The sequence below is a fragment of the Pholcus phalangioides genome, unplaced genomic scaffold, assembly GCF_987345545.1.
Source record: "Pholcus phalangioides strain wild (caught in Gottingen) unplaced genomic scaffold, Ppha-v1.0 ptg000014l_1, whole genome shotgun sequence".
NCBI classification, from domain to species: domain Eukaryota; kingdom Metazoa; phylum Arthropoda; class Arachnida; order Araneae; family Pholcidae; genus Pholcus; species Pholcus phalangioides.
In genome coordinates this window covers 8,828,534-8,854,197 of record NW_028301607.1, presented here as the reverse complement: position 1 = coordinate 8,854,197, position 25,664 = coordinate 8,828,534, and the positions used below count along the sequence as shown (strand labels likewise).

At 35.5% G+C, this 25,664-nt stretch overlaps 1 protein-coding gene across 3 annotated transcripts; it reads left to right on the top strand.

The window, feature by feature from the left end:
- The first annotated feature begins 709 nt into the window (after positions 1-709).
- Positions 710-25,061, top strand: SpdS (Spermidine Synthase). 3 transcript variants are annotated; one of them, XM_089241687.1, is made up of 10 exons: positions 775-878; positions 5,245-5,309; positions 11,089-11,227; positions 12,921-13,041; positions 14,136-14,228; positions 14,395-14,548; positions 17,270-17,353; positions 17,514-17,659; positions 19,622-19,744; positions 19,854-20,344. In XM_089241687.1, the coding sequence occupies exons 2-10, from the start codon at positions 5,267-5,269 to the stop codon at positions 19,878-19,880; spliced, it is 930 nt and encodes a 309-aa protein (XP_089097813.1). In that variant the 5' UTR covers positions 775-878; positions 5,245-5,266; the 3' UTR covers positions 19,881-20,344. The 3 variants fall into 3 exon arrangements, with proteins under 3 accessions (XP_089097811.1, XP_089097813.1, XP_089097812.1); XM_089241685.1 differs by lacking the exon at positions 5,245-5,309 and having other exon boundaries at positions 710-878; positions 19,854-25,061; XM_089241686.1 differs by lacking the exons at positions 775-878; positions 5,245-5,309 and adding an exon at positions 1,409-1,427 and having other exon boundaries at positions 19,854-20,012.
- The last annotated feature ends 603 nt before the right edge of the window (positions 25,062-25,664 follow it).

Genomic DNA, 25,664 nt, shown 5'->3' with positions numbered 1-25,664 from the left:
ATTTTTTAGATGGCAGCAGTGATTACGTCTGGAACTGGAAAGAGGACAAATTGTCTATGTTTTTATTTAATAGATGGCAGCAAAAGTTCTACCTCTAAGCAGTTTTTCGCCTGTATAATATAGTGGGGTTACTAGACATCCTCACGTTTGTGAGGGCATGTCCTTCTTTTTGATGTCATTCCAGACCTATTAACATGGGAGGTGAAGAAGCCTACAAGATCATTCATCTCACATATCTGTATGTTTTGAAGGTTTTATTTCGAAAAAATTCATTTTAATCAACTGCAATTAATAGTAATGTTTCAATTCCTTCTATTGGCGACTTTTCAGTTATTTCAGCAATAGTTGGCAACATTGGCCAATTTTGGCGATAATTGGCGTTGTCCCGTATTTAGAATCACAATATCCTGTATTTTTTCTCAAACAAATGTAGTCATTCATCATGTGACTCCAGTTTCAGTCCGGATGTGGCTGTATAGAAAACTGAATTTTAAATAAAGTTTTGGCTAAAATTTAAGTTTGGATACCTTTTTGAGATTTGTGACAATCAGTAAACAGGATCATACCATATTTTTTCTCCCTCGATGAAATACGGTCAACTTTGCGAAGCATAAAATTCATGATTTTTTTTGGCAACGTTGTTATCGAAACATGATCCAATCACAATACTAGTATTGTAACATATTAGTAACATTCTAAATAAACGAGAAGATTTAATTCGTGAACGCCCTTGAGGGGGACCGCCTCTTGCGTCATAGCCAACGTGATTTCAGGTTCACTGTGAAGTTTTGGCAGGTGGACTCTGGTGCTGTTGTTTTGAAAAGCCGGGGCTGTTGTTTTTTTTTCATTTTAGTGCGGACGCTTTTTCGTTATAACAAGTAACTATTCATTTAATAGTTATGATTTAATGAAATTTAATTGCATTATCATTGCGAAAAACTTTGAAATGAGTTTATTTGTGAGGTGAACCCATTGATGAAATTTGACCTCTTATTGAGATCGGACTTTGATATTAAATTAGCTCTTAGTATTTGTTTACTTTAGGATAATCATGGTTGGTGAAAAAAAAGTTTTCCTCCTTTGTGGAATAATTCTAGCTAATCTCGAATCTTCAAAGGATGGAAATAAAAACCGATTTATATTTATAATCATATAAAACCATATCAAAGTGGATTAAATTAAGAATTAAACCCCCCCCCCCCCGTCCCTTTGATACGGCTTGTTTTTTAACAAAGTTTTCAAGATTAATTATCAAATGAAGTGTACACTATATACATGTGGAAAATTGATCTTCAATAAATACTGGTACAACTTCGAAAATATTTGTAAAAAAACTACACTTAAAGATAGATAACAGTATATTAGAGCCTGGGGTGCTGCGGGTGTATCTGTAATGTAGTTGAGCACCCACAGAATTCATTCAGTAGGTAAGATTCAGTAAAAGTCTATTAGAACAAGCATGGTTATGACGTGTATCTAGGAATAACAAGTTGATTGTCAAACAGATGTTTTAGATACAAAAACTACTGGTATATAAGGAGTTAAAAATTACAAAGCTTTCACTAGATTGTTTAAAAGTTCTCCGAAAGGTTCAGTTTTTCTTTTTTTCCCCCTTGAAAAAATGTGAATAGCTTAGTATAGTCCCTTGTGGTAATGTGTTGATGACTTTTCTTTGGCGAGGAAAAACGCCCAAAAGCATGACGAAAAGTAGCCAAGAGTGAAACAGAGTCATGCTTTCAGGTGTCTTTTTTGCCATAGAAAAAAATTGCAAAAAGGGAAAAAAAACCATCACTGTTAAAATGAAAAAAAAATTAAAACTAATGACAATTATAAAACAACGTTCTTAGACTGGTGAAAATAGAGTTTAGTTACTCGTTATTGCATGCCAAGACCTCAGATTACAACCCTTGTGTAACCTGATGCATAACATAAGGAAATAAAAAAAAATTTTACAGCTTACATTTCATTTCTTCACTGCACAGTTATGATCCAAGGTATATGCTGGAATAATCCAAAGGGCAACCATGCTTGTACTTTATATCCATGGAGTTGAACAGATGGTGCAGATTGGGGAACCACCACCGCACGATGAAAACAAAATGACAAAAAGTTCAACAATACAACTACAGAAAATGTTTCATTCGATCACTAACGTACCTACATGTAAATGTGCAAATGACGCATAAAAAATAAAACCCAGTAAATTACTACAGTTACAACCAGGACTGGATTATACATAGAATTTCGCTTTTGTTTTGTCAGGATGGCTCATGATCCCCCAAATATAAATGTTAAAAATGAATGTAAAAAAATGAATAAAATGCAGCGACCTACCACAACACAAATACACTGGAATATTGGTGAATTATTAAGTGATAGGAAAGCCTCTGGGTTTGTTTCGTAAGCTGTTATTACTGTTATCTTGATGCACCCGAACCTCACTTGAATTAAATCAGAAAAGCTGTTATTAGTATTACATCAGTATTATTATGATGCTGTTAATAATATTATTTCATTAAGCTGGTTTAAAGCCATTGTAGACGAACGAGACAGTAAAATCCAGTGGGAGCAGGCAAGCACAGACAAAATAAACGTAACCAAAGTGCCACATTTGGCGACTTTCTGATGGGTATCTAAAGCCACCCTAAAAAATAAGCTCTAGAATGCTAACAGACTCTATTCTGATGTGGCGCTATATGTCAATAACCAAAAGCAAAAATAAGAAACTGAAACTCAGAAGCTGAAGGAATAATAATAATATCCAGCAGGGGGGAAAAATGCCAATGGAGGAAAAGGGTGACCCATCATAACCAGGAAGAAAAGCACCAACAGGCTAAAAAGGAAATTTAAAAAAAGTGGCGAACTGAAGCAAAATTTTGTGCTAGAGGCTGTTACCTCTGGGAAAAGGAAATCGCCAAAAAAAAAAAAGATTATACTAGAGCTGTTCCAAAAATTAAACTACCATCATTGGATTACTATCATCTGCCATTGCTTAATCTCCTAGTAAACAATACTTCTTAAGTTCTTATAATGAGAGATGCACTTGGAAAAGTCACGTTTTACTGCCTCTTCATATTTAAGACTTTCCCACTATACACATGAGATATGTAATTATTCTATTCAGCTTTCATCTCTCTCAGTGACTAAGAGGTAACAGTCTCTGTTAAGGCTCATTTGACAGGACTAAAGCCTGGCCAAATCATGTTAAAAGCTTTTAACAGAAAAACAAGTCCATAAAGCCTTGTAATTGAGCCCTGAGAACTTTAATTGTTCAGTCAGTCCACTAAATCGCTTTGATAATACGGAATTTTATATAGAAATGTCTTAGTTAAAAAACTGCTGTGTGACCAAGAATCAATTTCATGACTGGTGTTCTGTTCACTCTCTTATATTGAAACAAAATGGGCCAAAAGACAATTACAATGCAGATATAGCAGGGATTTTCCAAAATTTATTACTTGACAGAGCAGAAAATTTATGTCTGTTATAATGGCAGTTTTTCTGTTATAGAGTAATCTCGTTATAACAGATATTTACTGCAGGCTATGTTACTTAAAACTTGAGTGGAGAACCTAATTTACTTTAGCGCACACCATTTCAGGTAATTTATCAATTAATTTCCAACCAGTGGAGTTGGGGGAATGGAGGCGCCATCTATTGGTGGTTGCCCCAGGCTCGGTAAGTAAAGAACTTGTTTCTGATGTTCTTCCCCGGATTAAACCCGTGGACCTTGGCTTTCATGATAGAAGACGAGCATCTCACCACTGCACCACTTAGGTGGTAGCGAAGGATCTACTGGTCTGAAACACCTCTTCACCCCGAAGTTTATTTGGTATTTATTAGTTATCTCCAGTTACATTCTCTGAGGGTGGCGAAAAATGAATTCCAAAGCCATTGTTTAATTAGGTAGCATTCCTGACACTGAAGATTTAAGAAAGGAACTAACTCTCAAGCAGGTGACAAATAAATATGACCATGTAAATGCAAAACTATTTGCAGCATTGTTTTGATAATCTGAGGCGAACATAAGAGCACCTCGAATGAAAATTGAGATCGGGGACAGGCTTAAGGATATTTTCAGCCTGGTGCAAAAACAGCCTTGTAGCCCTGTAAAATGATGTTTCCCAATCCTTCAATATGCATTGAACACTCTGATGCATGCCTGGTTTACACTAGCACCTGAGAATGAATATTAGACTACTATATTTCATGGTTATGAATAAAACCATCAGACGAATTTGGATGATAGTGCCCAGTGAAAAAAATTGCAATTGTGCGTCGAGATTATGGTCCCATATCCTGGAGCAGGGCTGCTAGGCTGAGATCTTTTGGAAACCCACAGGACAGACTTCATGGGGGCCTTTCTTTAGTGAATTTATAACATAGGGAAAAAAGGTGATTGTCCCGGGCCCCAGGGCTGGAGCCATGTCATGCTCACCTTTGTGGGGCACATGATCAAAACACTTAAAGGTTGGGAGGCTGTCTGGGTTAGAGAATTGCTCATCTACCTAGGGCTACAACTAGATACTCTTTCAGCCATACAAGAATCCTTTATGACTCCTTTGTGTGTAGTTTTGAATAATTTTAAAAGAACTTAGTGCTCCCGCTAGTCCATAACCCATTGGCACCCTTCTCTTGGCTTGGGAAAGGAAGTCTGTGAAAAACTGAATAACCCTAGGTCAGAGGGTTCGATGTCTAGATCTTGGAGGTTTGGCAGAATTTTAAGCTATTTGCTTTGTGTTAACATTTTGTATGTTAAAAAGTCTAAATGTAATCAAAGTATTTTACTGTGTGTAGCAGCCGCACCTGTCTAGATCTGGCCCCGACTGCGATACTCTGAAAAAGTAATAAAAAATGCATAGGACACAGATTTATGTGCCACTATTATGTTGTGTGTTCTCAGTTCTTGTTTATTTCATTTCCCAAACTGCTCATTTGTGTAAATTATGCATTTTTGGCTGCTTTTTTATATGTTTGGCTGTTTTCCTTTCGTCATGTGCTTTGCATTTTGCTGGCTGAGGACTGAAATTAGTGGCATTTTATTTCTGTTTCTTAATCATGCTGCTATTCGTTCAAAGTGATCCTATGTTCATGCCTTTCTTATTTACATTTTGCTTATTGTGTGTGTATTTATTTGCTTCATATTTTTTCTGTTCATGTTTATTTACAACCTTTAGCTTGAAATTGTTTGCAAAATTTGATCTTTTTTTTTCTTTCTTTCTTTTTCCCGTAATATTTGTGCAGTTTGAAAAGGTCGAGAATACAAATGAATCAAATATCAAACAATACAGTAGCGGTGAATAATTGTGGTAAGATTTATACTAATATGTGACGACATTTAGAATGTGTATGCTACTACATGCTGACCTGTGGAGACCAGATTCGTTTAATGAAACTCAATGTGTCTGTCGCCAGTCAATTTGGTAGTTTTTATGCTGTTATAAATTTCTATAATAAATAACTGACAGCTTATCATAATGGCTGTTTTGGTGAAAAAAAATGAGGTCTTACAGGGCACAATAGTGAGCGGAAACTTTTTACAAAATCTGGTTCATTAAAAAATTTAGATTCAGAAATCTTGTTTAAAATATTTTTTGTACAGAAAAACCATTCAGTAGTGAATTCCAAGGGATCGCATAATTTGATTTATTATATACAAGGCTAATTATACAGTAGATCACCTCTCAAGGGATCAGAGAAAATATTTGCACAGTCACATCTACAAAAACATGTCAGTACTGTGTGGTGGCCTTGAGTTTTTCGAGTTTGATTTGTTTCTGGGAGGGAGTTGCTTCAAGAAAAACTAGTAGTGTTAAGCATACTTTTCTGTTCAAAATAACGGATCGCTTCAATCTGTTCGATATCCCTTAAATATTAGCACATTGTGAACAGTATGCTGCAAAATGAATTGATTCTCATTTCCTGGACACATTTTTGGCATAGGCCTACAGCAGATCTAGATGTATCACAAAATCAGATATGGGTCATTCTCACGAAATTGGCCTAAATTGTGTACTCAACAGTTTGCATTAAATATATTTGGCATAAAACTTCCCCCCTCCCATCACTTTCTATTTATATTCTGGTCTCTGACATGTTGCTATTCTATTTAAAAAAATTTTCATCAATAGATTTTTAAAATTCGCTTGAAGAAATTTTCATTTCTTAAAATGTTCTCCTTTTGGCCGTCCCCATCTATTTTTTCAAATTTCGAAATAACGTTCTATCTGAAAGCATTGCCTAAATACATTCGTATTTTCAATAATATATATTTTCAGGACCAGTATACTATCATATTCCATCTTTTTTTTAATCATTTTAAATATTTTTTTTACCAAGTTTGTAACCGAATGAAAATTTTCCTCAGCTTTTTTCCTTCATTTGTGACATCTGGAAATCATAGGCGGCAACTGGTATTGCAGGGTCACATGAACTAATCCAATTTTGTTTGAAAAGGTTAAGAAGAATGCCCATTGTGTGAACTTTCGTTTAAATCACACAATTTAGAATTGGAACTTACTGCACAAATTAAATTTACTCGGAGAAAAAAGAGGGACACATATTTTAATTGAATGTCCTTCTCTTGGCTACTTTTTTTTAATATATAATTGAAACTTATTTTAAATTTACCTCGTATTTCAGTTTAGAGACTTGTATTATTTCTTAAAAGCACGTATTTTCAACATGCTTAGTTTTTGATTGGTGTTGCGAACATATAAAAATGTGGTAACCAGGAAGAAGGTTTAATCATAAGTTGTGTGGGAAGAATAAAAAGAAATCCAGATTTCTTGGCCGCAACATCAAGCAGCAATAATGTTTCATCTGTAGACTTGGCTTTGAGAGTGCCTCTCCTGTTGCAAAACAAAAAAAATCAGAAATTTGGTGTCCCCATAAAATTGTCAAGGGTTTGTTAAAAAAATAAATAAAAATGCAATTGACAAAAAAAAGAAGAACTGTGCAGGGTATCAGTGCTTGTCCAAAATGAAAATGAGCAACCTAAATACAGTAGAGCATAGATTATCCGAATACCAACCAATCGAAAAATCGGTCAACCGAAAGCATTCCATTCGGCAAATTCACTGACTTGAGACGGCTATGAAGTAGTTAGAACAGCAAGGACGTGACGCTGTCAGCAAAAGAAAATTTTGGACTTCTTTTTTTAAACTGTAGGCCTACTTCAATAGCCATTTTGAACTTATCAAACTAGGCTAGTCAGTTCTCTGTGTTATTTGTAAGTCGTGTGATACAAAATGTTTTTGTGTTTAATATCACTATTTCTTTGTTTCATATTGTTCTTATGGTATAATTTTTTTCTGTGAATGATCGGTTGTCCAAAAAATCAGTTATCCGAACACACCCAGTCCCCAATTGTTTCGGATAATCGATGCTCTACTGTCAATGGGAAATGTTGCGAGTGCCAAGCATAAATATCAAATTAAATGCTAAAACACGCAAAATGCCACTTCGGATTTGTCTATCTCTTAACACGATTAAACTTAATTTTGTGAACTTTGAACAAACTTTGCTTCTGACTACATTTTATTTATCAGCAGATAAAAAAAGTGTCCCTAACAATTTTGTTTTTGGTTGACATTTATTTTTTGCCCAATTTTGTAAGAGTGGTCCATGTATCACATCCACCATCATGTCCTTGATTGTTTTATTGAATTAATAACTTTTCATATAGATCCTGTTGTATTGTGGTTATGTTATAGCATTGAATCAAACCACATCTTGACAAATCCCATTCAGCTGGTCACAATTAGGCTTTGTATTAAAAAAAAGTATTCCTTTTAAATTTTGATATGTGTTAGTTATTAAATTGGGGTCTGTGGACGAAACAATTTTTTTGGAAATATTTGTGAACATTTATGCAAACGGAGAAAGAGGTTACTAAATCCTAGAAAAATTTCGAAAAAAAACAAAACATTTTGAGTGGTTCCTCAGAAATTTTGTTGGTGTCCAAATTATTTTCCTGTTTGCCAAGCCCTGAATTAAACACTGTCCCCAACTGCAATTGCTCTCTTCTATGGCAGAAAAATGTCTTCCCATCAATGTGTGATATTAGTATTCAAGAGTGGAGGAATCGTAGAAACTGCTTTTCCCTCTTTCAAATCTAGAAGAAAAAAATTATCATGCTCCATGAAGTACAATGTAGATGAGTCATTCCCAAAAAAAGTGTATATTCCACATTTTTGAAATCAAAAATTCAGAGTTGAATTTTCAAAATAAAAATTATCTCAAATTATTGCCAATGACTTGAAGTTTAATATTTCATAAATATTTTTCCCTTTTATTTTGTAGTAATATTTTATTTTATTTATTTATTATTATTTTTTTTTTTTTTTGGTTTTTTGACTGAAAATCATAGATTTTGTCGACTGTGTTACAAAAAAAAGTATTGCTGTAAAAAATAAATATTACTTCTGCTGTTTTTACCTCTTAAAATAAAGAATTTAAATTATTTCTTACACGTATGCTGAAAAGAAAGGCAGTTTTAAAAAATTTTTGTTTAAATTTTTTTCCTGTTGTTTTGATGGTTTGTCATTATTTTTTCAAAATAGCATATAGAAAAGTTTATTTTTTACATATATTTAGCTACTTAAAATCAAAATGTTTTATTTCTAACAAGCAATGGGTTGGTAATTTGTAATTTAACATCTTAGTTTGAAATGTTCTTAAATTTTTTTGCTTGTGAACTGCAAAAATGTTTCCCTTAACAGAGTGAGCATCATTGTAATATAGGAAAATAATGGTTTTTTGTCCCTTAAAATAAAGAATGTATTGTCACATAGCGACCTTTATTCATACTAAAATGTGACATATGACACATCTCCCTGGATCTGTGTCTGGCAGTAATTTCGATGATCTGTAATATTTAACTTTTGTATTTAACTGAAAAAATAACATGATGGAGAATGTGGTAAAGGGTTTAAATTGAATAGATAACTTATTAAATTTAACTTAAAACTTCAAACCTCTTAACTAAGAAAACTGTACTTTAAATCATAGTTTCCCAAACTTTTTGTTCCATTGCCCCCTTCACCAGAAGTTTTTTCTCTCATCATTCCCCAACTCAAATGAACCCATAGGATCCTATGTTAAATTTGTAGCTTCTATCGTCCCCCCCCCCCCTGGACCATTCCATCTCCCACTTTGGGAAACTGATTTAAATCATAGTTTATATTCTATTGCATTGCTTGAGTTTTTGGAAGATTTGAGGGAGTGGACAAATTAGCCTAAAAAAAACATTTTTCATTAAAAATTTAAATAATTGATGAAAAATTTATATATATTATACTTAAAGCTCATCTCTATGTACTATTACTTGATATAGATGGGGAAAGAAATATTTATGATAATGACGTAACAGAGTGGGCGTTCCACAGTGAAAAATCTGGTACTAAAGATATAATGTAAATCTTTAATTTTTCCCGAAGTTAAATCAGAAAAAATTTATCATGCATTAAAAGTGAACCTTTCAATGTGCTCAAAGGTGTTATCAAATTTATAATCTGGTATGAAAATATATTTCCCAAATGACCACAGTGTGGACAGTTTTTCATAAGAAACAAATTTTTTTTTTCAAAATTTTATTGTCAGTTTTATTCATCCATGGCATATTATATCAAACCTTATTCTAAGTTTTAAAAAAAAATCCAGATTTACACCAAGTCTCTTTGTTTAACACTTTCTTTTCAAGCTAGGACAGCCAGATTTTGACGTTTTGTTACACACAATGATTTTAAAAAAAATTAGATACCATCAGAAACAAATTAAGAAATGCCATATGACAGAGAATTAAATGAAGAACTAGAAAATAATTAAAATTACTACCAGAGTGCTCTGAAATTTTGTAAAAAAAAATTATGTAACCTCGGAAATGTGTTTCGTACACGTTTTTGGGAATGACCCTATATACTGTATTATGTATTTAATTTTTTTCAGCCAGATACATTTTCATTGTAACATTATAACAAAATGACTTCTTTTTTTCATTACGTCAATACAATATACAATTTTCCAGAGGAGCTAAACTTTATAATTTTTTTAAACGTTTGGATATAACGACCTCCCAATATAACTTCCATTTTCCATGAAATGAAGGAGGTCGTTATAACGAGCATTGACTGTACAACAATTTTACAAGTAAAACTGTTGTTAGTTTTATCTGATTCGTTAAATTGAGGTTTGACTGTACGTATTTTGTTCAGAAATATTGAAGTTATTTAACTCCTTCACAGCTTTACCGCAGTTGAGCTCTGGCATTTGTAATCTGTCATTCTGGCCTAGGATCCCGAATGTGGCTGAGGCAGCAAAATTTATAATTTTCAAGTTGTCTTTCTCACATTATTGTGTATCTGTTAATGCTGTTTGCAGAGAAATGTTTTTGGTGCAAATCTGCAGACCAGATTTTGTAAGGAAGATTTTCTTTTCAGGAAATCTTGTTTGAAATGGTCGATTATGAGATTTACTGTGCTTATATATATTTTCTCGCCAAGATATTATTTCGGCCTAAAAAAAAAAATGGATGATAAAGGCATGAACACTTGCATATGTACATAATAATAATAATATTGTTTCATGAGAGAGAGAGAGATCCATTTTTTATATACGACAGATTTTCTTTTCAGGTTTGCCTTTTGTATTTGGGTCATTCTCATGAAATCGGACAAAAAAAAAATGTCAACCAATAAAATTCATAGTGACACATCATTTCTTGCTGATAAATAAAATATAGTCAGCATCAAGGTTTTTTCACAATTTGTGGTGAAAAAACATTAGTTTACGTAATGAAACGATCGGCAAATCCAACATGTGATATTTTGCCTATTTCTGTTGTGTTCGAGTGAATTTTTAAAATCTATCGATAAAAACAAGATTTTTTTTTATCAGAGACAGATATGAGTAGAAAATGATAATTTAAAAAAACTTCTATATTTAATATATTTCTCGGAAACTGCGCTGTATGGATACACTTTCGTCTAGTTTTGTAAGAATGACCCATTTGTATTTTGCTTTAAAAATTTAAGGCAAACTCCAAATTAAATTTCAAACTTATTTCTCCTGATATATATGTATTCACAGAGTTCGGTATGAATGCTTTCAAAAACAACTGGTTCACAGAAACCGGCACCTTGAATGCTGATCAGGCTTTCTCTATGATGGTCGAAAAAGTTCTTCACCAGGAATCTTCAAAGTACCAGGATATTCTTGTTTTCCAAAGGTTTGTTTCTTTTCTTATGATTTGAAAGTTAATTTAAATGTTAAAATTTTGCTGATATATTGAGTTAATTATATCTCGCATGCAATAGGAATATATCTTGTTATTAATCAGAATAAATGGTTATTTTGTGAGACTGCATGTGTGTGCTCGTTGCTTACAGGTTGTGTTGGACAATGTTTTTCAATCAGCTTTCACCTAAGGCACCTTTAGTCTATCACTGATGGAGTTACTGATCCTTTTGAATATGCCACAGCTGCTTGTCATATTTTTATTTTAATTCCTGCTTTGTTTTTGAACACATTAATCTTTTGTATATATAAAAGCTTGTCTTCATTCGCATGCTATATGCATTGTTCTTGAGTGGTTTGTCAAACTTCCCCATCACTGTGGACGAAATATTCTATTGTGGAACAAGAAGCGGGCACACTACAAGAAATGCCAAACAGTAATGGGTCTAATCTAATTCGGCATATCAAAGAGACTTGTGTTGTGTGTTTAGAAACTAATATAGTAGAAAGCTGTGGCAGTTTTGTGTGTGAGCATAAAAAAGAAGAAAAGCAAAAGTCTGGCATATTTATTACTCCATGGTCAGAGTTAGCATATGCAGATGTACTTCTAGATATCATTATTCAAGTTTTTCCTGGCCTCTCTTAACCCTTTAATTGGCAAGCATTCAAATATCCAGAGAATAAAAATTTTGACTAGTTGTATTAAGCAAATGAGCTATCCTGAATGCTATTATGCAACAAAAAAGTCAATATTTGACAAATATGGGGTGATGCACTTCAGGGGAACACACTGTATTTATGTAATTTGTATAGATTTGAATAGTATAAAAATGTTATTTAGTTGTTTCCAACTTACTTTGCTATCATTGTTGAAGAATGCACAGCAACATGTCTCCTCCACACATGATATCTCCCTCAAAAATGATATTGTTTTTCCAAGAAATAACGAGACATATACCTTTGAGCCATTCTGCTGGTAATTATGGTAACTTCATGAACAGCTCACAAGTAAAAAAATCTAATGTTTAAGTGTTGCTTAAAAGCATCAATGCTGAAATGAGCTTAAAATATCAAATATCTTCATTTAAAAAGTATGAGAAACTCATGTTGCCTTAAGAGCAACACTGCCAAATAAAGAGTTAAGCACTCACATATCCATGAAATATTGTCTTAGGGCTTTTTGTCTAGCAGTCAATGAAACATAGGCACTTTCTGAGCTATGATCTGAGAAATTTACATCCTACTCATTTGTCCACATATGTGGAGAATTAATAATGCGCAGGTCTCCATAACACATATTAAAACAATAATGTCTTGTTTTACAAAAGTTAGATGATCCCTTAAGGAGGTACCGGGCTTAATTTGAACACTATTACAGTCTAAACTAGTTTTCTTAGGATGAGGAAAGTTTCTTTCACAAGAGACCATCATCATATTTCATGAAGAAGCAATATAATTTCTTATACAGAATTGGTAGATGATGGTTCAGATGAGATTATTGTTTAGAATTTTGTTAGGTTTTTGTTAGAATGTTTATGTTCAAATGTGCATGACTTAATGATTTCATAATTTTATTTCATCATGGATATAATGAGTAACAGTTGATGTGAGAAAATGCTAGATTTTCTCCCTGCTCATATTAAACTGAGTTTGATTTGTATTTTTTTTTTCTCTGCCTTATACAGTAAATGTTTTGGACGAGTGCTTGTTCTTGATAATGCCATCCAGTGCACAGAGAAAGACGAGTTTGCATACCAGGAGATGATAACTTTCCTGCCTTTAAACTGTCATCCGAATCCTAAAAAAGTAAGTTTTCATCTTTAATTTTTGATTATTTTTTATTTCACTGAAATTTGAATTGCTTAATTGACACCAATGCTTTGATTTTTCAGTTCACACTAGGCAAGTTTTCAGTAGCAGCTGTGTTTTTTTTTCAGTGTAGGAATCTTTAGTATGTCATGGATTCTAACTAATGTACTGGTTATACTTATAGATGAGAGATAGCACCAAGATCGTGCAAATATGTGTTTATTGCTTCTATGTCTCAAGGGGGGAGGGGGGGGTAGATTATTACTTCAAACTAACTCTTTGAGAAACCTAGTAAAGAAACAAAGAAAGAGCCATTCATCTCATAAACTGCTATGCTTTCTCACAAGAAAAATTTTCTCATTGTCACCCTTTGTGAGTGGTTCCATAGGACACTGTATTATATCCATAGCTATTATCGTTCCACCCTTACTCTGTACTCTGTAGGCTCCAGAGCTCACTTTGGAAAAGTAATCTACACTCTTCAGCTAAAAATAAAGCTGTGCTCTAGTATTTTGTCAAATCTCTTCAGCATGAAATTTAAACATTTAATTAACATCACAACATTATTTTTATGAGATCATGCTAGTCAATATTAAATCCTAACATAATTTGTATTATTGTTTCGCCAAGATGCTTGATAGTTCATAGAAGTAAAGCGTGACTCCTCAAATTACTTCTTAATAAGGTCTACAGGCTCTCAATTCTGGACTTGAGTTGGGATGAGAAGGTGGCCAGTCCGAATGATGGAGCTTTTATAACAAGTTTTTCGCAGAGTTCAATGAATCTTGGTATTTCCAGTCTAGGATATTTCATCACTTCATCATCTCTAAATATAACTAGTCTTCAGGAAAATCTTGTATTCATGTAATTGTTACTAAACTTTTAAAAATAATACATAAAAGGGAATTCTTGTGTGAACTTCTGCAGTTGTAGCTACTTTGAATAATTTAAAAGTGAATTTATATGCAAATGAAAAATCAGTTGCTTTTTAAACTGTCACCAGATATATGACAACTTATTTTCCCTCTGTCCAAGAATCAAAGCTTTTTTGTTTGTTTTTCAATGAGGTTCTCATTTCTTTTTCCATCCAGGTGCTCATCATTGGTGGTGGTGATGGCGGTGTTGTTAGAGAAGCTGTCAAACATCCTTTAGTTGAATCTGTCACACTTTGTGAAATCGATGAGGTATGTTGAACTCTACTGATTATTTAGTATTATCCAAATGTCGCAAATATCAAGAGTTCTCATCATGTTTAATGTTTTTCCTGGAAATATATATGATAATTTCCGTGACATGTGCATTACTTGTTACATCATTTTTTACCCAATCAGTAAAAAAATTATTTTGCAGAGAGTGATAGAAGTCTCTAAAAAGTTTCTGCCATTCATGTCAAAGGGGTTTGAAAGTCCAAAACTGTCTTTGTATATTGGTGATGGTTCTGAATTTGTGAAAAACCATAGAGAGCAGTTCGATGTCATCATAACAGATTCCTCAGACCCAAAAGGTAATTGATTCTAAAAACTAGAAAATCTTTTTTGATGTTCCAAGTGGCAATATATAAAATTATGAAAACGTGAAATGAAATGGTTGCATGTCCCCTGATTCTTTCTTGTATCTTCTCTTGTTGAATTAATGTGTACTGGTGACTCCTTATCTCATGAACTATCAATATCTAATAGGTATCGTCATTATCGCAAGCATCACAATTGTAATCATTGCATTCAAAAAAATTACACATCAAAAATACTGTCAAATGTGCAAGTGATGTGCCATTCACTGTGCATTACTCTTCCAGGGATCTTGAGATCACACATTGCAGCGAGTTGACTTATAAACGAGTTTGTGTTTTTGTGTTTGGCTTATCCTCGGATCACTTAAAGACTTGCAATTACTTTCACCTGCTATGCAGTTGTACATCACTTGAGTAACACGTTCCTGATTACTTAAGCGGTCCATGACATTTCCAGATCACTTAAGTCACCTATGGCATAGTTCCAGAGCACTTGAGTGACCTGTAATGCAGTTTCACATCACCAAAGCGGTCCATGACACATTTCTAGATCACTTAAGTCACCTATGGCATAGTTCCAGAGCACTTGAGTGACCTGTAATGCAGTTTCACATCACCAAAGCGGTCCATGACACATTTCTAGATCACTTAAGTCACACTTCTGTGACTCACGGCATATTTATATACCACTTGAGTAACCTGCGATACAGTTCTAGATCATTCAAGCCATCCGCAAGCTCATTTGAAAACAACTTAAGTGACCTGCAGCACAATTCCAGAGCACTTAGGTAGCCTGCAGTGCAGGTCCACATCATATAAGTTACCCATGGCAAAGTTTTGGACCACTCAAGCAGCCAGCAACACAGTTCCAGGCCACTGAAGCAGCCAGCAACACAGTTCCAGGCCACTCAAGTGGCCTGAGGTGCATTTCCAGATCATTCAAATGGCCCAAGACACATTTGAGAAACTCTTAAGTGACCTGTGACCAGAGTTGCCAACTGCTACTGATTGTCCGTAGTTTCTATGGACGAAGGCAATTAACTACGGAGCTACGGGAGACACTCTCAATACTACAGAAATCGGTTTTAAAAAAATCGGGTCTTTTTTTGGTTGAGTTTCTTGTGGTGTTTTACTTATTTTTATTATTATAATAAAAGTGCATACGTCTTTACCATAACGATGAATTCATATACACATGTGAGAGAGTTCGAGAGAAGACAAACTCAGAGCTGATCTGTTTCGTCTGTGTGCAGAAGGTAATCTGTAAAGCCACATCTGAACCCACCGCTCTACCAATACCTTCTACAGCAGAAAGCCTCCGTGCAAAGCTCGTGACATCACTGAAGTCATTTATTTCACCTATAGCCATTGCATGTACTGAAAAAAAAAGTAAAGATTTTGCATACAGCGTCCCGCTTTATCAAATGGCTGCAGATGAAATGGAAGATTTCAGTGCCGTCAAAGCTTTAAGCGAAGGCTTTCTGCTATAAAAGGTGTTGACTCTACTTATTTCCTAACGCGCAAAAAATCTGTTTTCCATCACAACCGCCCCATGTTTATTTATTTATTTATTTATACAATATTGATTGGTCGAGGCCTATACAAGAGGATGCGGAATTATATATGGCAAAAGTGTCGATTGATGGTACAAGAAAATTCGGAAATCGTAGTGCAATCTACAATATTTGATGGGATAAAAACAGGTTTTTGAATGGTTCAGCGTGCCGGGTCCGGACTGGGCTTCATTTCCATATTACATGGTCAAGCTTGCGAAACTTGTGTCAGAAAGAATGTTTCGCCATAGGTGCCGTGGGAGCTTCGATACGAAGAAAACGGGGATGGGAGTCCAGGGTTGCAAGATGTCTGTATATACAGCCAACAAGGGTACATGCATATTGGGATTGCATTGAATATTCATGAATTATTTAGGGACTTTGCGACCTTGGAACATAGTTTCAGGAGGTGGGGAGGGGCTGATGTGGCATGAGCCCTCTAGGTTCCAGTGCCACTGAGATGCTGTATTTAATGAACTTTGAATTAAAATGTAAAAAAAAATTAAATTTTTCAGTGGTTATTTTTTATTGTACTATGATTATGTTGTCCTAGGGAGTACCCCCCCCCCCCCTATGGCAAAGCTGAACATTCATCACTAATGACAAGCTATAAGCCAATGTTGGCATGTCTGCCTGTGGCACAGTGCCAGAGCACTTAGGCGACCCCTGGTGCAAGTCCACATCACATAAGTTACCCTTGGAACAGTTCAAGATCACTTGAGTAATTTGTAGCACAGTTCCAGATCACTTAAATGGTCCTTAAACAACACATTTTCAAACCAATGAAGTGGCCCACACTCTCTTGAAGGTTGAACACTCTTGTTTTAAAGTTCTAACTTATTGGAAATCTCTTTTTTTCCTTTGTGTAAAGGAAGAAATAAGTTTCAGACTTTTCAAGCAGTTGAAAGATCAAACGCGTATAGGTCCATACAAATATTATTTATTGTTGGCTGTAAAATAATTTCATTGCATTGGACTACTAAATGCCTATGCTAGACCCTTGCTATATTCAATTTACATGGTTTTTTTAGTGTGCATTCATTTTGTTGATCATTTCTGTATGCCCACTGTTATTGACCGAAGTTTTTAGTGTAGGAAGGTATTAGAATATTACCATTTGTTTTATGTGAAGTTTAATTCATTTTTGGAACATATCTTTCAGGACCAGCTGTTTGCTTATTTCAGAGGCCTTACTATGAATCATTGAAGCAAGCTTTAAAACCTGGCGGAATACTTTGTTCACAGGGTGAGCTTTTGAAAAAAAGATCAAAACATTGTTTGTTGTTTTCACTATCTCTCATCACACACTACATGCACTTCTATTTGCCTTTCGATCGTGTGTTTAATTTATCGAAAAATTTTGTTTTAAATTTTTTCCTTCCTCATCTGGTCGTTACATTTTTCAGGTGAATCATTTTGGTTTGATGTAGAACTGATGAAGAACATGATAAAAATGTGTAGGACCATCTTCCCAGTCGTCGACTATGCCTCGTCATATGTTTGCACATACCCAGGAGGGCAAATAGGATACCTGCTATGCTCCGCTTCTGAAGTAAGTATGGCTTTAGAATGCTAATGGTTTGTTCTTATTCACTAAAATCACAGTTTAATCTTACTCTACAAATGCTAATTTTTTTTTAAATACTAGAGTATTATTATTACTTTTTTTTTATATATATATAGTTGTAATGCTATTGTAGAAATGCTTGATCTTTTTCAGTTGAATGCTTAAGGTTATTGGGGGCCATTCTTTTGCAGTTGGATAAGGAGTGAGAGAATTTCAGATTATTTCCCCCACCCACTTCAATATACATACAAGATTCAATATACAGGGTGATTATAAAAAAACTATCCCGACATATGGGCCCCTAACTATCATACCATTCACAGAAACTGAATGAAATTTTGGCATAAGGTATTTTGATGTATGCGCTCAAGAATGATATAGAAAACAACAGTGTCACTCTAACAGTTACGGTTACAGTGAGAAAATTTCGAAAATATCAAATGGCAACACCAAGTTTTTTGTATTGGAATGTGATCTCCATTGTGAAAAACCCTAAATAGCGTTCGAACGGAAACTGTAGCATGAAAATCACCGGCGGTAGATAGGCTAAAAGTGAGGACAACCAATAAGGACAGAGAAGCAGCATAAAATAAAGCATTTTATTGTGTTTCACAAATTTTCCACATGACCTTGTGGAGGACTAATCAGCTGGGATCTCAGCCGAAGAAACGGTGTGACGAATGAAACGAACATTAATGCTCTGGTGCACGGCAAAATCCTTTTTACTTTTTCCTTGCCTAGCTCCGGGGATTTTCGTGCTACAGGTGCCATTCCAACGCTATTTAGTGTTTTTCAGTATGGAGATCGCATTCCAATACAAAAAACTTTGTGTTGCCATCTGATATTTTCGAAATTTTCTCACTGTAACCGTAACTGTTAGAGTGACACTGTTGTTTTCCATATCATTCTTGAGCGCATACCTCAAAATACCTTATGCCAAAATTTCATTCAGTTTCTGTGAATGGTATGATAGTTAGGGGCCCATATGTCAGGATAGTTTTTTTATAATCAACCCGTACATACACACATTCCAACATGTACCAATTCATAGGAAGTTCCACAGAGGAATATAGACGAGGTGCATGTCTGGTTTAGTAGTAGTGGTAGTGATTCCCAACATGGTTGTTAACGCCTCCTGGGAAGCGATGGAATAATCCGGGGGGGGGGGGGTAGAAGCTACGGGTATAACCTAGGAGGATGCTATTGGTTAGATTGTGTTGGAGGGCGATGGGAGAAAAAAATTTCTGAAGAAGAAGTGATGCGACAAAAAGGTTGGGAAACACTAGTTTATACCTAAACTGTTGTATAAATGGCATTGTCTGGCTTTGCTGCGTGGCATGTTTTAACGGCAGTGGTGTTACTACAGTCGAATACTGTTATAACAAACTCCAAGAGACCAAAGAAATCACTTCGTTATAATGAAATTTTGTTATAAAGGAATCCCATGCTTTAGCATTATTCCTATGTAAACTTATCTTGGGGATTTATCAAAAGTGTTCGTTAAAATGAGATTTTCGCTATAACGGTATTCGTTAAAACAGGATTCGACTGTATATCATGCTATATTAACGGGTGAGCTTACCTGGGCATTGCTTGAGGGCCTCAACTACATAAAGAATCGTGTGACAATGAGATTTGATACTATGGTTTTTGAAAATACGTTCACTGCTTGATTTTACAAACTGACATGCCTTTTACAAACCAATGCTCTGGTCGCAAACAACATATCATTTAAAAAAAACAACTTCCCATTTATGAACTGATCATTCAAGTTTGTGAAAACGAATACCAATGGTATGTAAATTCGTAGGCAGGCACTTCCAGTTAGCTTAGGTTGCCACCTTCTCTAGAACATCACTCTGCCTGTGGGCTCCATGTGGTTGTTTTAAGACAGCTCTGAATGCTTGTACAACTACTGAAATATTTTCTCTTTTTCGTTTCTTTCAGGATACCGATTTCAGGAAACCTCTGCCCCAGTATACACAAGGTGATATTGACAGAATGGATTTGAGATATTACTCCGAGAGCGTCCACAAAGCTGCTTTTGCTCTTCCAGTGTTTGTGTCAAAGGTGATTGATTTTTGTTTTTTTTGGATGAAATCATTTAAATGTCATTTGTATGCAGTTGTTACCTCCCGATTGAGGGGAACTTCTTACTTATTATTATATTATTATTCAGGCAATGGGACTGTCGAGGCCCGAGTAACTGGAGCAGATCCGATTTCACAACTATGGAAGAATCAAAATTTTCCGGGAACACTGTGATATACATAAGTTTTTTTTTTCTTATCGAAAAAATTGATTTATTTTTCTGTACATATATAGGATCAGCTGTATGATTTGCATTTATACGAAATACTACTCTTGCAGAAGTTCACGCACATGCATATATAATGTATATTTTGTCAAAGCGATATCAGAAATATACTCATGACGTCCTCAGTTTTCTTCATGTAAAAACAGGCACGAGCTTGCATATGAGTAATTTTCTGAGCTTCTATATAATGTAGACAGGATAACAAAGTTACGAATCGGTGGCTTGTGAAAATCTGTGTGGTGTTGGTTTGTTTGTGAGACATGCATCATGTCTCCTAAATCATGTGTAATACAAAGCTGTCACACTGCAATCATGCAACTGCAGTATTATATAAAAATACATCGCCACAACAGGCAAAATGCCCAACAAGGTGGCTGTGAAAAATTGAGAAAAAAAGCCAGCAGAGTGTCAATCTGATTAGTACTCTTTTCTAGAGCACTTATTGTGTAGATCCACATTAATAATGTTTTGGTTTTTGTTGTGGGAATCGGGGAGATAATATTCATATCTTAAGCAGAAGTTTCTAAAAATGCTGATTATTTGGTTGTCCATCCATGCAAATCATCAAAAAAAGCACCATCAGAGCTGAGGGGAATCTGGTGCGGGTGTTTCAGCACCTACTGCAAGTGGTGTATGCAAGATTTTGTTAAGGGGGGGGTCATTTTTTATTGCATAAGTACACCATAATCTCAACTCTGGGGGGAGGGTTAACTTCAAAATACCTCTTTGTATATGCCTATGACCACAATTATTTGCATCATGAGTCTGATCACCTCCAGATTTAATTCACAGAAATCCAAAATTTACAACATAAAACTAAAGGTGAGCAGGTCTGAAGCACTTTTAACCACCCTTCATTTGGTACTGATTTGCAACAGCTTGAAGATAACTGTTGCATACCTGCCAAAAAACAATTCCCAAATTTCTACTTGATCTTCCGGGAAATTCTAATATCTCTCGAGTTTTGACTGTGATTGAAAAATAATCCCTAATTTTGGGGAAGGGTTAGAGAGAATTATTCTTAAAGAATTTATCTGGAAAAAAGTCTGTTGCCTCTCGTTTCCCCCTCCCCCTCAAATGATGAGACGTGTACATCTTGGCACCGTTGCATCTTATCATAAAGAAATGTATCATTTTGGTGAGAGAGAGAAAATACACGAAATTCTCATGAAACTGCTTGCATCATTGCATCATTCTGCCCAATCACCGGCATGACTCTGACCATACTTGCTGTTTTGAACCAATCTGTCCATTTTTGGGCTCGTTGGCGATTTTTTTTATTGGTGTGTGGTTATGTTTTTAGCATAGTAATGACAGGTACTTTGATGTGATGATTGGTGTTTTTGTGCTTATTGACTGTGGCTAGCTCAATGTCGCATCTTTGTGAAGAATGAAAAATTCCTTGGATTTTATTTTCATTCATAAAAAATCCTAACTTTTCTTACCTCTTCCTAACTGTTTTTATAAAGAATTCAGATCCGAGCAAAAACCTCTCTATTTCTTAGTTATTGATGGAAAAATTATATTACTGAAAGCGATGGATAGATTTCATTTTTGAACCTGTTCGGCCGTGAAATCTCTCCCAACAAAAACCAGTGCGTCCATGTATAATGCCCCAGTGCCGTGGTGATAAGATGCTCGTCTACCCCCCTGAATCTTGCTGTGGTCCCAGGTTCGAATCGGGGAAGAAAATAGAATAAGATATTTTCCTTAACAGGCTTGGGGGGGACCACAACCAATGAACGGCACCTTCATTTCCAACCCAACTCGTTAATGACTGTAAATTGCAGTGTAACGATATGGCCATAGTTAGTGTAGGGTGAAGTAGTGCGTCCATGTATATTTTGAAAAAAAACAATGTTTTTTTTGTACTGAAAACGCTGTCTTGTCAGAATATTTCCCCCTTCTGAATTGCACAAAATAATAGTTATCAAAATATTTTAACAAGAGTTTTGTTATTAGCAAATATGTACAAATACCATCATGTACAAATAAATTGTCCTGAATTCATGGTTGAAACACCAAGGGGGTGGTGTATGATATACAGTAAACCTAACAATCAATATCCATCATAGAATATGAAGCTGTAAAGCATAGCTTTGTGCTATAATTTGTTGTAACAGTCCTGACAGGACCTGAACATTGTGAAACAATTCTCATTTAGATCCAGAATTTTCTTTTGGAAAGGCACCAAACTAGTAGGTGCCTACCCCCACCCCTAAACTTGATCTTTCTTTCAAACCTATCACAACTCAGGTCTATCGCCATGGGCAATTTACTACCTAGCGAGTTGTGCCGGAAGTGTAAGTGTTGGTACCTAACCGTCTGAGCATGTATTTAGTGTTGTGTATGATTTTTCAGTGCTGCCATCTATGTTTCAGAAGTGAAGTGTAGTGACTGAATATTTGTACTGTTTGTAGGTCCTTTGCTGTCTGTGGCAAGACTTTTTGACGGGGAGATCGGCTCGCATTTGTGCCTTAAAGTTGGGAACCATAGATAACCAACTTCAGCCAATCCCCACTGTGGTGACGGTGGGGTTCAAACCCGGATCCTCGCGATGCGAGTCCATCATTATAACCACTCGATCACCACAACGGCCCTAAACTTGATCTTGGGATTCTATATAAATTTTGGTTAGGCAGGGGAGAGAGACCTGCCCATGTTATTCTACTCTCTGGCTACAACTCGATATATATATTTGGACCTCAAATACTTGCACACAGCAATCAAATACTCACATACTTGCTCCATCATGTCTCTCTCCAGGTCACTCTCATGCTTACACACTCTCCAGATCACTCTTTTTGTTGCTCCCATACTTATGCGCTTTATAAATCACTCTTTTGGTCACTCATGCTTGCACACTGTTTTTGTAATTTTCATGTTTACACAATCTCTAGATTACTGCTTTGGTCATTCACATACTCATATACTCTTTTAATCACTCTTACGATTACACACTGATGTGTGTACTCGTAAGGCTCTAAGGCTGCAGTTATACTGGAGTGAAAAGATACTAGGGCAACTAGGAAGGAAAAATACATTGGGCGGAGGAAGAGACGTCCGCATGTAGTGAAAGAGAAGAGGATAGAGAAAAAAATAGCAAAAGGGGGTTCTGAAATGTAAAAGGGTGTGATGACGATGATGCCTCTGCAGAAGAGGAAGAAAAAAAAGGGAGAAATTACCAATATCTCTCTCAGCAGATAGTGGAATTTCCCACCTCAATGTGAAAACAAACACTGTTGTTCGAATCCAGTACCTCATTGAGTGCCTCTTTCTCTTCCTCTCGTGTATGTGAGAAGTAGAACAAAAGAATACAATTATTTTCGTCGTTAGTCTCCATTATGCACTCCCGTACTTCGTGGTCACCTGAATGTGTTCGGCCTAAGGCACTCTTTTGCCTGCTCATGCTTACTTGAGCTTGAAAGCTTACTGTCTTGCTTGCTGTCTAGTTCCCACTCTTGTGGTCACTCACTGATTTGGTCCCTCTTTCAGTCAGTCACATGCTTTCACACTTATGGTGCACACCTTGTTCTCTAGGATACTCTTCTGGTACTCACCAGAGGTCTCTCCAACCAAATAATGGTATGTTTTCTGGACTCTTCACAAAATTCTGGATCTGAAAAGGGACCCATCACAAAATAAAAATTGAATTTTGAAAAATAGAATTGAAGTTTCTTCCTTGAGTTCAGAACAGGTTATTATGAGTATATGCAGTAAGTATAATGTTGATTGCTTTTAATGTCATTACATCTAAAATGTCAGTTTTTAATGTGTTCTGCTAGCATAATCAGCAAGTTGGACAACCTGTTATTAAGCCACCCTGTTTATGAAGCCATTTTTATTCGTTTCCCAGGGGTGATGTTATACCAAGGTCTACCTTTAAACTCAGGGTGATGGTTGTATATTTTTTGCGTATCTCTCTATTCATATATATGAGAATTATTTGATGCTCTTTTTATCAAGATTTGTTTATGTATTACACTGTCGAGAACCTTCATATCAAATATTTTAATTTCCTATGTAATATACTACCACGTTCAAAAAGTTCTAAGATTTAATTTTATTACGGAAGAATGAATGCAGATAGAACCTCTTTATTTGGTGTTTCCTTTGAAGTAACTGCCCTGTGCATTTTTGCAATTGTTCTTACAAAGATGTAAAAGCAGATTGTAAGCCTTTTTGTCAAACCTTTCAGTGCCTTTGTCGCTGCACTTCTTCAGAACCTGAGAATCATTGCCCCCGTAAGCAAATTCTTTATCCATGGAAAAAAGGAAAAAGTCTCACAAGAACAAGATCGGGGGGGGGGGGGGAATAAATTGGTTGTGAAAGTATAGAAATATGTTGTTACGATAGGTTATCTCACCGTAGGATTAACCTGTGAGTCCTTATACTTTTGCATGATTCAGTGAGATGCAAGCTACCAGATATTTGGGGGGCCAAGTCAAGGGTGCTAAATCATGATAATGCGCCCCACAGGTCCCTCCCTATCAGATTACCTGTTGAAATGTCACGTTCCAATACTTTCACGGCCAAGTTATTTCGCTGATAAAACCCCCATATGATCTTTTTTTCTTTTTCCCACGAATAAAGAATTTGCTCAAAGGGCAATGATTCTCAGATTCCAAAGTGCAATGATGAAGGCATTAGGGGGTGTGACAAAAAAAAGACTTGTAATCAGCATTTACGTCTTCTACATTACATCTTACGTATGAACAATGGCAAAAATGCATAATTGCTCAGGGTAGTTACTTCGAAGGAAACACCAAATAAGCAGGTTCTATCTGTATTCATTCTTCCATAATAAAATTAAGTCTCAGACCTTTTTGAACATAGTAGTATTTTCTTGATAATTCGTTTTCACAAGCCCTTTGAATGTATCAAAGACTGTATGTACGTATATGATTGATTGAGTCCATAATGAATGTCTCCAATGCGAGTCACAATATCAATGAAAGTTGCGTAAAAAATATATTTTGTAATATACCCTAACAATTCTTTTCCTCTCATCAGGTCGGTGTTCCTTTGTATAATGTTTTGAAGATTAAATTACTGAACATTTTTTTTTCATGTTTCCATTATCATGAGTATTCTTGAAATCGAATGAGCACTTTTATTTCTTAACTGTGAAAACTTAATCGTTCTCATTCTTAACCCTATTTCATCTCAGCAGAGTTGGGGGCCGCAACTAAGGAGGAGCAGTCGGGTGATGCCCCAGGCACCAGACCAGCAGGGTGCAAATTTTCAGAGATATATAATACGGGCTGTCTCATAACATGCTGAGTTGGTACCAGCTGACGCCATCACTCTGACAGAACAGATTAATTGTCATTGGTTACCCTGGTATTTCAAGGTTTCAAATTTAGTTAAAATGTATTAGAGCAGTGAAGTCACGTACCTGGTCAGAGACCACGCCCACTAAGCAAAAGCAGCAAGAGCAACTTCAGAGGAACGAGACAGCCCTGGTAGATTTCACCCTTTAACCTCTCCTTCAAGATTACTGAGGGATGCCAAAATGCATGCTTGCTTCAGCCCCCAAAGCAGAATATTTAGCAATGTTCTGCAACTAGCCCTCGGCTACTGGAAATGTTCTGCGGTAAAAATCTGCATTCATGTAATAGTGTTTTTTCCACTTTTCCTTAAAAATTCTTTCAAATTGTTCTGAAGTAGCGC